The following is a 15,321-nucleotide window of genomic DNA, read 5'->3' as shown; positions in this document are numbered from 1 at the left end:
GCAAGGGCTGCCTCCTCCATCCAGTTCCTTTCTGATCACCTTGTTTTCATGCTCCCACCAACCTGCTTGGCCTGGATTATTGCAAAACCTTCCTAACTCGTTTCCCTACTGTCAGGTCTGTCAGTGTCTGCCTTTCCAATCACCCTCTCTCTCCCAGATTAATTTTTCTAAAACATAGCTGTCACCAACTTCATATTATCTACTGAATTGAGTCTATACTCTTTAGCCATAATTAAATCTGTTCATGATATAACCTTGACTACAAATGTTGGGGAGTTATGAGGAGGGAGTTATGAGAAGGTCAAGGAAATTAACCTAGGTAAAGTGGACTATTCTTTGAACAAGTTGTGCTTCCTTATTTTGTGTGTGTGTGTGTGTGTGTGTGTGTGTGTGTTTGCCAGGGTCCATGCTTAGCCATGACAAAGGTCAGTTCAGTTACCTCCTTCCCTGATGACCACTGACAAATTCGGTCTTTCCTCTGTATCCCCACTTTTTTTTACCTTATGTGTGTCTTATTATACTTATTTTACCATTAGGTCCACGTTCATGAAATGAAATGAGTAAATTCCATGAGGGACATGATTGGTTTTTCTTCTCTTCTTTAGCCTCCAGCTATTAGTTGCTAAATATTCTATTTCTTTTTGATTTTCTTTTCTTTTTTTTTTTTTTTTTGAGATAGAGTCTCGCTTTGTTGCCCAGGCTAGAGTGAGTGCCATGGCGTCAGCCTAGCTCACAGCAACCTCAAACTCCTGGGCTCAAGCAATCCTCCTGTCTCAGCCTCCCGAGTAGCTGGGACTACAGGCATGTGCCACCATGCCCCGCTAATTTTTTCTCTATGTATTAGTTGGCCAGTTAATTTCTTTCTATTTATAGTAGAGATGGGGGGGGTCTCGCTCTTGCTCAGGCTGGTTTCGAACTCCTGACCTCGAGCAATCCGCCCGCCTCGGCCTCCCAGAGTGCTAGGATTACAGGCGTGAGCCACCAAGCCCGGCCTGATAAGACCTTTTCGCTGGCCACTCTTTCCTTCTGCCTGAACAGAGGGGCCTGAGCAGGGAAGCAGGCAGTAGGGACTTCAGCTGTGGCCAGAGGAGGGAGGCTAAAAGCCTGAAAGACTCCAGCTTCCGCGCCCCAGCCCGGCCCGGCCCGGCCCCGCCCCGCCCCGCCCCGCCCCCTTCGGGCGGTGACCCAGGCCCCGCCCCTAAGTACGCCATCAGCCTGCGTCGGGCGCCGGGTGTCACTCGGCCCCGCTGGCAAGGCGGACGGCCTCTTATCGCTGGCGGATGCGGATATGATTCCCTCCGGCAGTTCGTAAGTTTGCAGCCGAGGCTCCCGAGGCGGCCCTGGTCTGGATGGCGGCGGCGGCGGCCCTAGCAGCGGCTGACCCCCCTCCCGCGATGCCTCAGGCGGCAGGGGCCGGAAGGCCCACCGCCCGCCGAGACTTCTACTGGCTGCGTTCCTTTCTGGCAGGAGGTAGGTGTCCCACTGGGAGATCCGGGTGTGCTCCGGGCGACTGGGGCAGGATCGCGCGCAGGTCGGAAGCAGGCGGCCGCAATGACTTTCCTGGACTCTGGCTGCTGTTTTGCGCTGCCGGGTGTTCTCCCTGACCGGCCACAACCTCTTTCTAATAATCACTTGACTAGTGACAGCCAAGTCCTGGAGAGTGGGGCCTTTGGCTCGCGGGCAGAGGCTGGGGGTGTGGAAGGGCTGAACCAGGCTTCTCTTCTCCAGGGTTGGATAGTAGGAAAAAGAAGGGAATCCCTTACAGAGACCAGGTTTTTAGTGGAAACATGTTGGGCACTCCTTTCTTTTGTAAAGGCCACGAGTGACCGAGGAGTGTAGAATTGGATTTTGCCGTTTACTTAAAGGAAAGCAAATATTGCAGGTCAGCTTTTTAAATATGACCAGAAAATTGTGCAAAACTGTTTACAACCAAAACTGGTTCCAGTGATTCTAGTAAGCGGCGCCACAACTACTTGACGAGCCCTACTATTGGTGTGACTGTGGGGCCAAAAGGTTCATATTGTCTCTTAGGAATTTCCTCTGCCTTCCCATAAAGAGGTGTTTCAATCTCTACCCTTTCTTAATTACTGAATTACTTCCCTGGGTTGTCATCACTTAATTATTTAAGGCTGGAAATTTAAAGAATTCCACATTATGAGGACGTGTAGAAAGACAGTATCTGTAGGTTGCAGCAGTAGTAAGAATTTAGTTATTTTGTTCTGCTGATTAAGAGGACATTCATTAATTCTTACAGGGAATATTTGAATGCCAGCTATGTGTCTCCTACTTGTTTAGTATATATCAGCGAATAAAACAAATGATCTGGGCCTGGCATGGTGGCTCACACCTATAATCCTAGCACTCTGGGAGGCCAAGGCGGGCGGATTGCTCGAGGTCAGGAGTTTGAAACCAGCCTGAGCAAGAGTGAGACCCTGTCTCTACTAAAAAATAGAAAGAAATTAATTGGCCAACTAAAAATATATAGAAAAAAATTAGCCGGGCATGGTGGTGCATGCCTGTAGTCCCAGCTACTTGGGAGGCTGAGGCAGCAGGATTGCTTGAGCCCAGGAGTTTGAGGTTTCTGTGAGCTAGGCTGATGTCATGCACTCTACCCAGGGTAACGGTGAGACTCTGTCTAAAAAAAAAATAAAATGATCTGTATCCTGCAGTTTACATTAGTTGGAGAGTTGTGGAAAGAAAGATAATAAACAAAATGAAAAAGTAAGTTATACAGTGAGGTACTAGAAAATGATTAATACAAAGAGAAGATATAAAAAGGAGAGCGGGACAAGGAAGTGGAGAGGTGGAGTGTGTGCAGTATTTAACAGGAATGGTTGTGGTAAGGTTTATTGAGAGGCTGAGACTCTAGTAAAGACTTGGAAAGGTGAAGGATTTAGCAAGTTAATGTCTAAGGAGGAGCATTTCAGGTGGAGGGAAAAGCCAAAAAAAAAGCTGGGAAGTCAGAGAGGGCCTGGTCTGTTCTAGCAGCAAGACCTATGTGGCTGGAAGTTAGTGGTGTTGATGAGGGAAGGAGGTTATTGGGATTAAGGGGAACAGAAAATGAAGGGACCTTGTAAGGCATTGTAAAGATTCTGGCTTTTACTTAGAGTTAAGTTGGGAGCTATTGCAGGTTTTGAGCAGAGAAGTGACATGATATGACATGGCTGTTCTGTTGAGAATAACTGTAGGGTTGTACATAATGGAGCAAGGAGACACATTTGGAGGTTATTTCAGACATTTAGATGATAGAGTTTTTTTTTAAATTTTTTTAAAATTTAAAAAATATTTTTAGTTGGCCGATTAATTTCTTTCTATTTTTAGGAGAGATAGGATCTCACTCTTGCTCAGGCTAGTTTCGAACTCCTGACCTTGAGCTATCTTCCCGCCCTGGCCTCCCAGAATGCTAGGATTACAGGTGTGAGCCACCTCGCGTGGCCTAGATGATAGAGTTTTGTGCCTTGGAACAGGGTAGTATCTCTGGAGTTTGTGAGATGTTGTGAGAATCTGGATATAGATAGAACAAGTAGGATTTTGTCATAAATTAAAGATGAGGTAAAGAAGAGAAGTCAAGGGAGACTTATTTTGGCCGAACCAACAAAAAGGATGGAGCTAGCATTGACTGAAGTGGGGAAGGCTATGGTTGGAGTATTTTTCATTGTGGTTGTCAGGAGACATCAGGAATTCAGTTTGGGACATGTTGCATTTTGTCATGTTGATTAGACATTGAGCTAGAGTCTTGGGTGACTTGCATGTGAGGATAGCAACTGGGACTCTGATATACTGCTGGTGGTAGTGTAAACTGGTAAAACTACTTGGGAGAACTAGTTGGGTGGTTGTTTATAAAGCTAAACATTTACATATCATGGGATCTAACAGTTCCATTCCTGGGAATATCAACATATATATTTTTGTATATCTGCCGTATTCCTAATGGCCAAAAACCATAATCAACCCAGATGTTTGCCAGTGCTAGAATGCATAACTAATATATGGTATAATCGTAAATGGAATACTATGCTGCACTGAAAATGAATAACTTCCTGCCACACACAACAAAATGGGTGAATATGCCTCCATACAAACATAATATTGAAAGAAGAAGCTAGACACAAAACAATGTATGCTGTGTGATTTCATCTGTATGAAGTTCACAAACAGTCAAAACTAAATATATGTTGTTAGAAGTCGGAAGAGTAGTTGGTTGGTTGTATCTGAAAAGGAGGAATAGATAGAGATTTTGGGAGTATAGGGGAGGGAGTTCTAGGAGGCTAGTAACGTTCCATTTCTTGATCTGGGTGGTTCTTTTTTTTTTTTTTTGAGACAGAGTCTCGATTGTTGACCAGCCTAGAGTGAGTGCCATGGCGTCAGCCTAGCTCACAGCAACCTCAAACTCCTGGCCTCAAGAAATCCTTCTGCCTCAGCCTCCCGAGTAGCTGGGACTACAGGCATGCGCCACCATGCCCGGCTAATTTTCTCTATATATTAGTTGGCCAATTAATTTCTTTCTATTTATAGTAGAGACGGGGTCTTGCTCTTGCTCAGGCTGGTTTCGAACTCCTGACCTCAAGCAATTCGCCCGCCTCAGCCTCCCAGAGAGCTAGGATTACAGGCGTGAGCCACCGGGCCCGGCTTACAAATGAATCTTGATTAAGCTATTTATTATTTTGAAGGTTACATAGGTTTTTTTTTTTTTTTTTTGAGACATGGTCTCACTCTGTTGCTCTGGCTAGAGTGCAGTGGTGATGCTGTAGCTCACTGCAACTTCAAACAGCTGGGCGCAAGCAATCTTGCCTCCTGAATAGCTGAGACTATAGGCATGCGCCACCATGCCTGGCTAATTTTTCTTTTCTTTTCTTTCTTTCTTTCTTTCTTTCTTTCTTTCTTTCTTTCTTTCTTTCTTTCTTTCTTTCTTCCTTCCTTCCTTCCTTCCTTCCTTCCTTCCTTCCTTCCTTCCTTCCTTCCTTCCTTCCTTCTTCTTCCTTTCTTTTCTTCCTTTCCTTTCCTTTCCTTTCCTTTCCTTTCCTTTCCTTTCCTTTCCTTTCCTTTCCTTTCCTTTCCTTTCCTTTCCTTTCCTTTCCTTTCCTTTCCTTTCCTTTCCTTTCCTTTCCTTTCCTTTCTTTCCTTTCTTTCCTTTCTTTCCTTTCTCTCTCTCTCCTTCCTTCCTTCCTTCCTTCCTTCCTTCCTTCCTTCCTTCCTTCCTTCCTTCCTTCCTTCCTTCCTTCCTTCCTTCCTTCCTTCCTTCCTTCCTCCCTCCCTCCCTCCCTCCCTCCCTCCCTCCCTCCTTCCATTCCTTCCCTTCCTGAGACAGAGTCTTGCTCTGTTGCATAGGCTAGAGGGCTTAGCTCACAGCAACCTCAAACTTCTGGGATCAAGTGATCCTCCTGCCTCAGCTTCTCCAGTAGCAGGACAATATGCATGCTAATATGCCCAGCTAAGTTTTTTTTTTGAGACAGAGTCTCACTTTGTTGCTCAGGCTAGAGTGAGTGGCGTGTCATCAGCCTAGCTCACAGCAACCTCAATCTCCTGGGCTCAAGCGATCCTACTGCCTCAGCCTCCCGAGTACCTAGGACTACAGGCATGTGCCACCATACCCTGCTAATTTTTTGTATATATATATTTTTTAGTTGGTCAATTAGTTTCTTTCTATTTTTAGTAGAGATGGGGTCTCGCTCAGGCTGGTTTCGAACTCCTGACCTTGAACAATCCACCTGCCTCGGCCTCCCAGAGTGCTAGGATTACAGGAGTGAGCCACTGTGCCGGCCTAAGTTTTTTTATCTTTTGTAGAGATGGGGTCTTGCTGTGGTGCCCAGGCTGGTCTTGAACTCCTGGGCTCAAGTGATCCTCTTGCCTCAGCCTCCCAAAGTGCTGGAATTATAAGGCATGAACCACAGCACCTGGCTTGAGTGATTTTTGTCTTATGTTTTTAAAAGTTTTTAAAGTAATACTCTCTATAGTCATTCATTCAACAAACATTTATTGAATGCCTACAATGTGCCAGGCCCTGTACTGGTCTTTGGGGATATAGAAGTGAAGGAGACCCACAAAATTCCAGTCTTGTACCTTCTGTAATACAATTCAATGGTGAAAAAGAACTTAATGTAATCATAAAAGACACCAAAGACTTTTTATTCAAAGACTAATAATTCATTTTATCAAGGGCTTACTAAGTGGAAGGTATTGTAGAAAAGTTTTTATCTCATTGCTTTAGAAGCATGCTGATAAGCTAGTAGTATTGGCCTGGATTCTGACCTGTGTTAAAGTTCATGTATGTACCTTATTCTGCTTTCATCTACACATCTGCCCAGGGGCACAGGTTAGGAACCAAATAGGTATTTGCTGGATATATAAGTGGATGACTAATTTTGTGGGTAAAACTTGGTTGTTTCAATGGAAAAGTCATCCAGAAAGAGAGGAGGTTATTTAAAACAGAACCTTTATAGTTGGGTAAATCCCTTCAAGTGTCTCTTCCCTAACCACGTTTTAGCAAGATTCCCGGTGTTCAATTAGGTATTAGGAACTGATTTACAGTCCTGAAACTTATTTTGAAGTCTGCCACCTCAATTATTAAGTTACAGGGAATGGGGACCAATCGTCTGTATATCCCTGCTGTTGGGCAGTTCTACTCATGGAGACCAAATTAGAGATCAGAGGGTTTGTTGGATGAACAAATAATGATTTCCATCTGGAAAGAAATGGTATGCAATTTCTAACTGACCTTTTAAAAACTTCTTAGGTATTGCTGGATGCTGTGCCAAAACAACAATTGCCCCATTGGATCGAGTAAAGGTTTTATTACAAGCTCACAATCACCATTATAAACATTTAGGTGAGTTCATAAATGCTAAAGATAAAAATGAATGAAAATATTATCCATCTGCTGGCTTGGTGTCTAGTTGTGAATTATAGTAGAAAGAGGACACAAAAGGGAGTTTAAATTTGGGAGCAAATTTTGTGAGAGATATATTTCTTATCCATTTTAATCTTTTGCAGTAGTGGTTATTTATATTATCATTTGAAGGTAATGATATTTTTCTATCCCAAATCTTGAAATAAATGAAGTATCATAAGTACTGTTTATCTATTGAAATTAATGAGTCACATTTTTCACGGATACACATAACAGCTCAGTCTGATTTTTTAGTGCAATTAGAGGATGGAGATAAGGTTTGATAAATGTAAAACTGAAATAATTACTCCTTTTAACATTTAGTTAAGCATCCTAGAAATCTTAGGACAAGCAGAATCCAATGTAATTAGTATTTATTTATGGATAAACTTGCTTTGTTAAAAAATATTACTGGCCGGGCGTGGTGGCTCACGCCTGTAATCCTTGCAATCTGGGAGGCCAAGGCGGGTGGATCGCTCAAGGTCAGGAGTTTGAAACCAGCCTGAGCGAGACCCCTGTCTCTACTAAAAAAAGAAAGAAACTAATTGACTAACTAAAAATATATATACAAAAATTAGCCGGGCATGGTGGCGCATGCCTGTAGTCCCAGCTACTCGGGAGGCTGAGGCAACAGGATCGCTTGAGCGCAGGAGATTGAGGTTGCTATGAGCTAGGCTGATGCCACGGCACTCACTCTAGCCTGAGCAACAAAGTGAGACTCGGTCTCAAAAAAAAAAAAAAAAAATATATTACTTCCTTACAAACATAAAAATCAGTTTTTGTTTTTTTTTTTTTGTGCCACCATGCTGGGCTGATTTTTTCTATATATATTAGTTGGCCAATTAATTTCTTTCTATTTATAGTAGAGATGGGGTCTCGCTCTTGCTCAGGCTGGATTTGAACTCCTGACCTCGAGCAATCCACCTGCCTCGGCCTCCCAGAGTGCTAGGATTACAGGTGTAAGCCACCGCGCCCGGCCTAAAATCAGTCATTTGATTAACATATTTACTGTAATAATTTATTATTGGTGAGAATAAGAATTTTTACAGTGTTTTTAAAGGCCATTTAGTCAATATGCATAAAAATCTTGAAAAGAATTAATACATACTCTTTGACCTTGCAATTCCAATTCTAGAAGGTTATTCTAAAGAAGTAAGCAAAGACTGGGCACAGTGGCTCATACCTGTAATCCTAGCACTTTGGGATGCTGAGAGGAGAGGGTGCCTCGAGGCCAGGAATTTGAGGTTGCAATGAGGTATGATGAATACCACTGCACTCTAGCCCAGGTAACAGAGGGAGACCTTGTAACTCACACAAAATAGTAAATAAATGTGGTCAAAGATGTATATGCAAGGATCAAAGCATTATTTATATAGTTGAAAAAAACAAAACTGGAACACTCATTCCATCTTATGGAATGAAGTGTTGCCCAATTTAAAAAAAAACTAAAAAACTCCAAACCACTAAACAACTAGAAATGTTCAGTAATAGGGAATTGGCAAAATAAGTTTTAGTTTATCCATATTATTGACTATTCTGCAATCATAAAAAAATTATAAAAGAATATTGACTGGTAACAATGTTCATAATGTCTTAGTTAAATGAAAAGAAAATATTATAAAATTGTTTATTCATATTGTACTTTATATAAACATTTGCTTATAGAAAAGACTAGAAGGAAGCCGGGCGTGGTGGCTCACGCCTGTAATCTTAGCTCTCTGGGAGGCCGAGGCGGGCGGATTGTTCGAGGTCAGGAGTTTGAAACCAGCCTGAGCAAGAGCGAGACCCCGTCTCTACTATAAACAGAAAGAAATTAATTGGCCAACTAATATATACAAAAAATTAGCCGGGCATGGTGGCGAATGCCTGTAGTCCCAGCTACTTGGGAGGCTGAGGCAGGAGGATTGCTTGAGCCCAGGAGTTTGAGGTTGCTGTGAGCTAGGCTGACGCCACGGCACTCACTCTAGCCTGGGCAACAAAGTGAGACTCTGTCTCAAAAAAAAAACAAAACAAAAAAACAACAAAAAAAAGAAAAGACTAGAAGGACAAATATTAACATTAAGTGGTTTTTTATTTTATTTATTTATTTTTGAGACAGTCTCACTCTGTTGCCTAGGCTAGAGTGCCGTGGCATCAACCTAGCTCACAGCAACCTCAAACTCCTGGGCTCAAGGGATCCTTCTGCCTCAGCCTCCCGAGTAGCTGGGACTACAGGCATGCACCACCATGCCCGGCTAATTTTTTCTATATATATTAGTTGGCCAATTAATTTCTTTCTATTTATAGTAGAGACAGGGTCTTGCTCTTGCTCAGGCTGGTTTTGGACTCCTGATCTTGAGCAATCTGCCCGCCTTGGCCTCCCAGAGTGCTAAGATTACAGGCGTGAGCCACTGCACCTGGCCTTAAGTGGTTATTTTTGAGTGGTCAGCTTATAGAAAATTTTTTCTCTAAGCTCACTTGTAAACATGTTGAACATATATTACTTTTTCAGTTAGGGGTTGGGGAAAGATTTAAAATAAAATAAAAAAATCAATGTGGACAGAAACCCAGAAAGAAATTAGGTTGGAGCAACTAACTCATACCACTCTATTGCTTTACAGTTTCCTGCTTCAGTAGCTAGGAATGATGATACTACATGATCTATGTAGTATCAGACAGAAAGATATTTAACAGGGTGAAGAAGAATCCATTATTTTTCCAGTTGTGTTTTTTTTTATTTTTATTTTTTATTTCGGCATATTATGGGGGTACAGATTTTAAGGTTTCAATAAATGCCCATTTCCCCAATTGTGTTTTTTGAATGTCATATTTTTTTCCAAAAACCTGAATGGATATTTATTGTAGCTAATTTTCTTGTCAATATTTTTAAAACTGTGGAAGTCTGTACTTAAAATTGAAAGAAAAATGTTGCAACTATTTCTGTATCCATCAATGAATTCTATATCTTCATATAGTGTATTGCTCATGGTTAGAAAGAATCCGATTTTGAACTTATTGAGAGATTTAAAAAACTGGAAAGGACGGAAACTATTTTCTTTTGTTGTCTACACTGAGGGCAAAAAAGAGATGAATTATGTTACACAGTATCTCGGGGTGTTTTCCAATGACCTGGCATAGGAATGTTGGAATAGGATCCTTTTATTCCTTTAACCTCCTCCCCATGCTGATGTATGTTGTTTTGTTTCCTGATTTGTAATCATTAGATTACATATTCACATTAGATTTCACGCTCTACAGGGCTACATGCCACGGCTTGTAGTGTACCCTACAAGGCATGCAAAATTCGAAGTGGAATTCCTGGAGAGCAACAATGAACTATTCGTGTAATTTGGAGTGTTATGTGTCTTTAAAGTATATAAGCCAAAACAAAAGCATATTGGTGTCTTTTAATTTTGATTTTTATATGTTTTGGGGCATTTTATCTTAGGTACCTCCCCTCTTTTATATATATGTAAGATAGTTTTTAAAATTTTGCTTTTATAGTCAAAGATGATCAAGCTAAGCTATCAAACAAAGCTATTATTTCTACTTTAGCTTCTTTTAAAAATGTAACATTACTTCTAAGAAATCAAAAACTACTTTTTTAGCCGGGCGCGGTGGCTCACGCCTGTAATCCTAGCACTCTGGGAGGCCGAGGCGGGCAGATTGCTCAAGGTCAGGAGTTCAAAACCAGCCTGAGCAAGAGCGAGATCCCGTCTCTACTATAAATAGAAAGAAATTAATTGGCCAACTAATATATATATAAAATTAGCCAGGCATGGTGGCGCATGCCTGTAGTCCCAGCTACTCGGGAGGCTGAGGCAGCAGGATTGCTTGAGCCCAGGAGTTTGAGGTTGCTGTGAGCTAGGCGGACGCCACGGCACTCACTCTAGCCTGGGCAACAAGCGAGACTCTGTCTCAAAAAAAAAACAAAAACAAAAAACTACTTTTTTGGGGAATGATCGTATGTGGGGAAAAAAAACAACAAAAAAAACCCTACCTTTCATTTTAAATCAAATTTATTGTAACCAGATGAAGAGGAATGAGTATATTTAAAATTTCTGCTTCTGCCAATTTGCAGTGTTAATGTAAAGACCTTTTTTCTGCAATAGATTGAAAATCTGTGACCTCTATTTAGCTTTGTACAGTCAAACGTGATGTAAAAACAGATATATGAATCACAATAGGATTATTTTTAATGTTTAATTTTTTTGTTTTTACATTTTATTTATTAATTTTTAATTTTTGAATTATAATATTTTTACAAAGTTTATAATTCAATAAATATAAAAGTAAAAAATCATTCTCCCTTCTTTAGAATTCAGCATTTTTATAAGTTTCTTTCATTTCCTTCCAGAGCTAATTATACATACACAAGCATATATTTTACCAAATGTTAGTTCATTTTAGTCCTAGCTTGATAAAATAAGTAAAGGTACAGAGGAGGATTTAAATTACACACAAGCTTGATATAATATATAGCAGAGAACTTTGTACCCTTTTGAGAATACACTGTGCTTTATTCCCCCTGGCTAGAGTGCCATGGTGTCAGCATATCTCACAGCAACCTCAAACTCCTGGGCTCAAGCAATCCTCCTGCCTCAGCCTCCCAAGTAGCTGGGACTACAGGCATGTGCCACCATGCCTGGCTAATTTTTTTATTTTTTGTAGAGATGGGGTCTCGCTCTGGCTCAGGCTGGTCTCTAACTCCCTGTCTCAAGCGATCTTCCTGCATCAGCCTCCCAAAGTGCTAGGAATACATGCATCAGCCACTGTGCTTGGTCAGCTTACTATAATTAATAGTTGTTCTTGCTAAAATAGGTTCTATATTTCTATATAAGTTATGCTTATTTGTATAATTTGGATATACGATATATTTTAAGTAGGTTTAACTGTTATATAGAAATTACTATTTGTGTAATTCCTTAAGCAAAATTGTAAGTGATGGGATAATAATCTTTATCTGTGATTCTTGTAAAAATAGTGAATTTACATAGTTTTCTTTGTTTTAATAGTATTTTTCTTCTAAAAATCTTTTTAAAAATAGGAGTATTTTCTACATTGCGTGCTGTTCCCCAGAAGGAAGGATACCTTGGATTGTATAAAGGAAATGGTGCAATGATGATTCGAATCTTTCCCTATGGTGCAATCCAGTTTATGGCATTTGAGCATTACAAAACGGTAATTGAATTTTGATCTTTTCTCTTTTGTGTCCTTGAATATCATGCTTACTTAATCAGGCATTTGTTTTAGACTATAAAATTACTTTTTTTAAAGTTACCTTTTTCTGTGAATTTTGTGGAGAAGTATAAAGTTACTTTTGATGAATGGATAAAGTAATGCCTTTTTTAAGGAGCGAGAGTTGTGATGGTTTAAGTTTTTAAATATAGGCCAGGCATGGTGGTGGTGGTGGTAGTGGCTCACACCTGTAATCCTAGCACTCTGGGAGGCCGAGGCCGGCGGATTGCTCGAGGTCAGGAGTTCAAAACCACCCTGAGCGAGACCCCGTCTCTACTAAAAATAGAAAGAAATTAATTGACCAACTAAAAATATATATACAAAAAATTAGTTGGGCATGGTGGCGCATGCCTGTAGTCCCAGCTACTTGGGAGGCTGAGGCAGGAGGATCGCTTGAGCCCAGGAGTTTGAGGTTGCTGTGAGCTAGGCTGATGCCCCGGCACTCACTCTAGCCTGGGCAACAAAGTGAGACTCTGTCTCAAAAAAAAAAAAAAGTTTTTAAATATAACTTGGTTTTGGAGTTACCTATTCCAGAATTGTTAGTCATTTAGGCGTAAATTCTTTATGTTCACACATATGAAGAAAAGCCAGAGTATTTTTTAAGAAGATAATAATAAATTAATAAAATATTAATAGCTTTTTAATGTGCTTTTTGTTCCTCAGCTGTAGGAGCAATACTGTGGCTTTGGACTTTCTTATTAAGTAAAATATGGCTCATAGTGAACTATATCGTGAAAGTCTGTTTTGGAGTAATGCTATAAGTTAATAGCTCTCCCTATCCTACTCATTGATCAAGTTTCTCTTTGGCTGAGTGAAAATTTATCCCCTCTCAAATGTTATCTTAACACAGAAAGGAGTTAAGTATATGAAGTTTCAAAAGGTACCTCAGAATGAAAAGTAAGCAGATGAGAACAACATTCTATAATAACTAGTCAGTCAGATTAAATTGATGCCATCAGTATATCAGGACTTCATCCTATATAGTAGCATTTTATTACTACTTACCCCCATTCACCTTTCAAGAGTCTATGGTTATTAATGTATAGTGTTGCATATTTGGCAATTCTAAGCTAGGTTGCGTCTGTAAAAGTGCAAAAAGCACAGGCAACAGAGGAAATATCTCCGTCTCATGTGAAATAACACTGCCAGCTTTTTTTTTTTTTTTTTTTTTTTTTTTTTTTTTTTTTAGGTCCAATGCCTCAAGGAATACTGCCAGCTTTATATAATTGTGCTCATTTCATTTATATTTATAGTTTTCTTTTTATTAGTATTGAAACTCTTTTGAAATAAGTAGTCATTACTAAACAGTGAAATGGGCAGCATTTAAAAATATCTCATTTAATTCATTGTTTTTGGTTTCTAGTTAATTACTACAAAGCTGGGAGTTTCAGGTCATGTGCACAGATTAATGGCTGGATCCATGGCAGGTAAGAGGAGTAACATATATTTTATTTGTGTCAAATTAGTTTCCTATTAAAATATTTAATTTGGACGCTTAATACTAACATTGATTAGGTAGCATACATTTGTTATCTTTCTATACTCAGTTATATAAGGAATCATTAATGGCTGGACCAGCTGGCTCAAGTAATCCTACCACTTTGGGAGGCTGAGGTGGGAAGATGGCTTGAGTCCAGGAGTTCAAGACCAGCCTGGGCAACCATCTCTAAAAAAAAAAAAAGAAAAGAAAAATTAGCAGGTGTGGTGGCATGTGCCTGTAGTCCCAGCTCAACCTGGAGGCTAAGCCAGGAGGATTGCTTGAGCCCAGGAGTTAACGAGGGTACAGGGAGCTATGATTGCATCATTGCACTCTAGCCCAGGCAACAAATTATTTTTTCCATCAAAGGACAGGTGAATTTAAATTTTGATAGAGATTGCCCAGCTGATCTTCATAATGCTTTCTTTTTTCTTTATCTTTTTTTTTTGAGACAGAGTCTCACTCTGTTGCCTGGGCTAGAGTGCCGTGGCATCAGCCTAGCTCACAGCAACCTCAAACTCCTGGGCTCAAGTGATCAATCCTTCTGCCTCAGCCTCCCAAGTAGCTGGGACTACAGGCATGTGCCACCATGCCCGGCTAATTTTTCCTATATATATTTTTAGTTGTCCAGCTAATTTATTTCTATTTTTAGTAGAGACAGGGTCTTGCTCTTGCTCAGGCTGTTCTCGAACTCCTGAGCGCAAAGGATCCACCTGCCTCGGCCTCCCAGAGTGCTAGGAGCCACCATGCCCGGCCTGATCTCCATAATGCTTTCAATGACCTTTTCCCCAGCACACCTTACCAGGACCAGGTTTTATGAAACTTTTAATATTTGCCAATTAATTATGAATAAGTTTGATCAACTTTTCAAATGTTTAGTGATCATTAGTGTTCTTTAACTTTCAGCTTTGAATTATTTCTAGTTTTCTTTTTAGACTGGGATCTCACTCTGTGACCCCGGCTGGAGTACACCACAGTAATAAGAGCTCACTGCAGCCTTCATCATTTGGGCTCAAGTAATTTCCTCCCTCAGTCTTTTGAGTAGCTGGGACTATAGGCATGTACCACCATGCTCAGCTATTTTTTTTTATTTTTAATTTTCTTTTTTAGGGATGAGGTCTCACTATGTTGCTCAGGCTAGTCTCAAACTCCTGGCCTTAAGCAATCCTCCCACGTTAGCCTCCTGAGTAGCTGGGATTATAGGTTCAAGCCATATGTTCAGCATTTCTATTTTTTAAGTATTTATTTTTGTGAGTTTAGAAATTAGTACATTAGTTCTTTTTCTGTCAAATATTTCTAATATTCTTTCGCTGATTTCTTCCTATTTTTAAAAAAAAAAAAACAAAAAAAACCAACAAATATTTCTAATATTTTATGTCCTAATTTTATATTTGTCTTTTGAGCTTATGATTTATTTTTATTTATTTATTTATTTATTTAAAATTAGAGACAGGGTCTTAACTCTTACTCAGGCTGCTCTTGAAGTTCTGAGCTCAAGCAATCCTCCCACCTCAGCTTCTCAGAGTGTTCAGATCAGAGGCATGAGTCACCATGCCCAGCCTTTATTTTTATTTTTTTATTTTATTTTTTTATTTTTTTTGAGACAGGGTCTTCTCTTTGTTGCCCAGGCTAGAGTGAGTGCCGTGGTGTCAGCCTAGCTCACAGCAACCTCAAACTCCTGGGCTCAAGCAATCGTACTGCCTCAGTCTCCCGAGTAGCTGGGACTACAGGCATGTGCCAC

The 15,321-nt window shown here is 40.3% G+C and overlaps 1 protein-coding gene across 2 annotated transcripts in view; it reads left to right on the top strand.

Annotated features, from left to right (window-relative positions):
- The window catches only part of SLC25A16 (solute carrier family 25 member 16), a 58,707-nt gene that overhangs the window by 15,986 nt on the left and 27,400 nt on the right, over nucleotides 1-15,321 (top strand). Inside the window, exons 1-4 of one of the 2 annotated variants that reach the window (XM_012762677.2) lie at nucleotides 1,203-1,470; nucleotides 6,734-6,826; nucleotides 11,913-12,046; nucleotides 13,467-13,530. In XM_012762677.2, the coding sequence (XP_012618131.1) occupies nucleotides 1,350-1,470; nucleotides 6,734-6,826; nucleotides 11,913-12,046; nucleotides 13,467-13,530 (412 nt within the window). In that variant the 5' untranslated portion in view covers nucleotides 1,203-1,349. Of the gene's footprint in view, nucleotides 1-1,202; nucleotides 1,471-6,733; nucleotides 6,827-11,912; nucleotides 12,047-13,466; nucleotides 13,531-15,321 lie in introns of those variants that run through there. The other variant, XM_076010047.1, reaches the window with a different exon arrangement.

Source organism: Microcebus murinus, chromosome 14, assembly GCF_040939455.1.
Source record: "Microcebus murinus isolate Inina chromosome 14, M.murinus_Inina_mat1.0, whole genome shotgun sequence".
In the NCBI taxonomy this organism is placed as follows: Eukaryota; Metazoa; Chordata; class Mammalia; order Primates; family Cheirogaleidae; genus Microcebus; species Microcebus murinus.
Note: the sequence above shows the minus strand (reverse complement) of the source record. Positions and strands in the feature narration are given on the sequence as shown.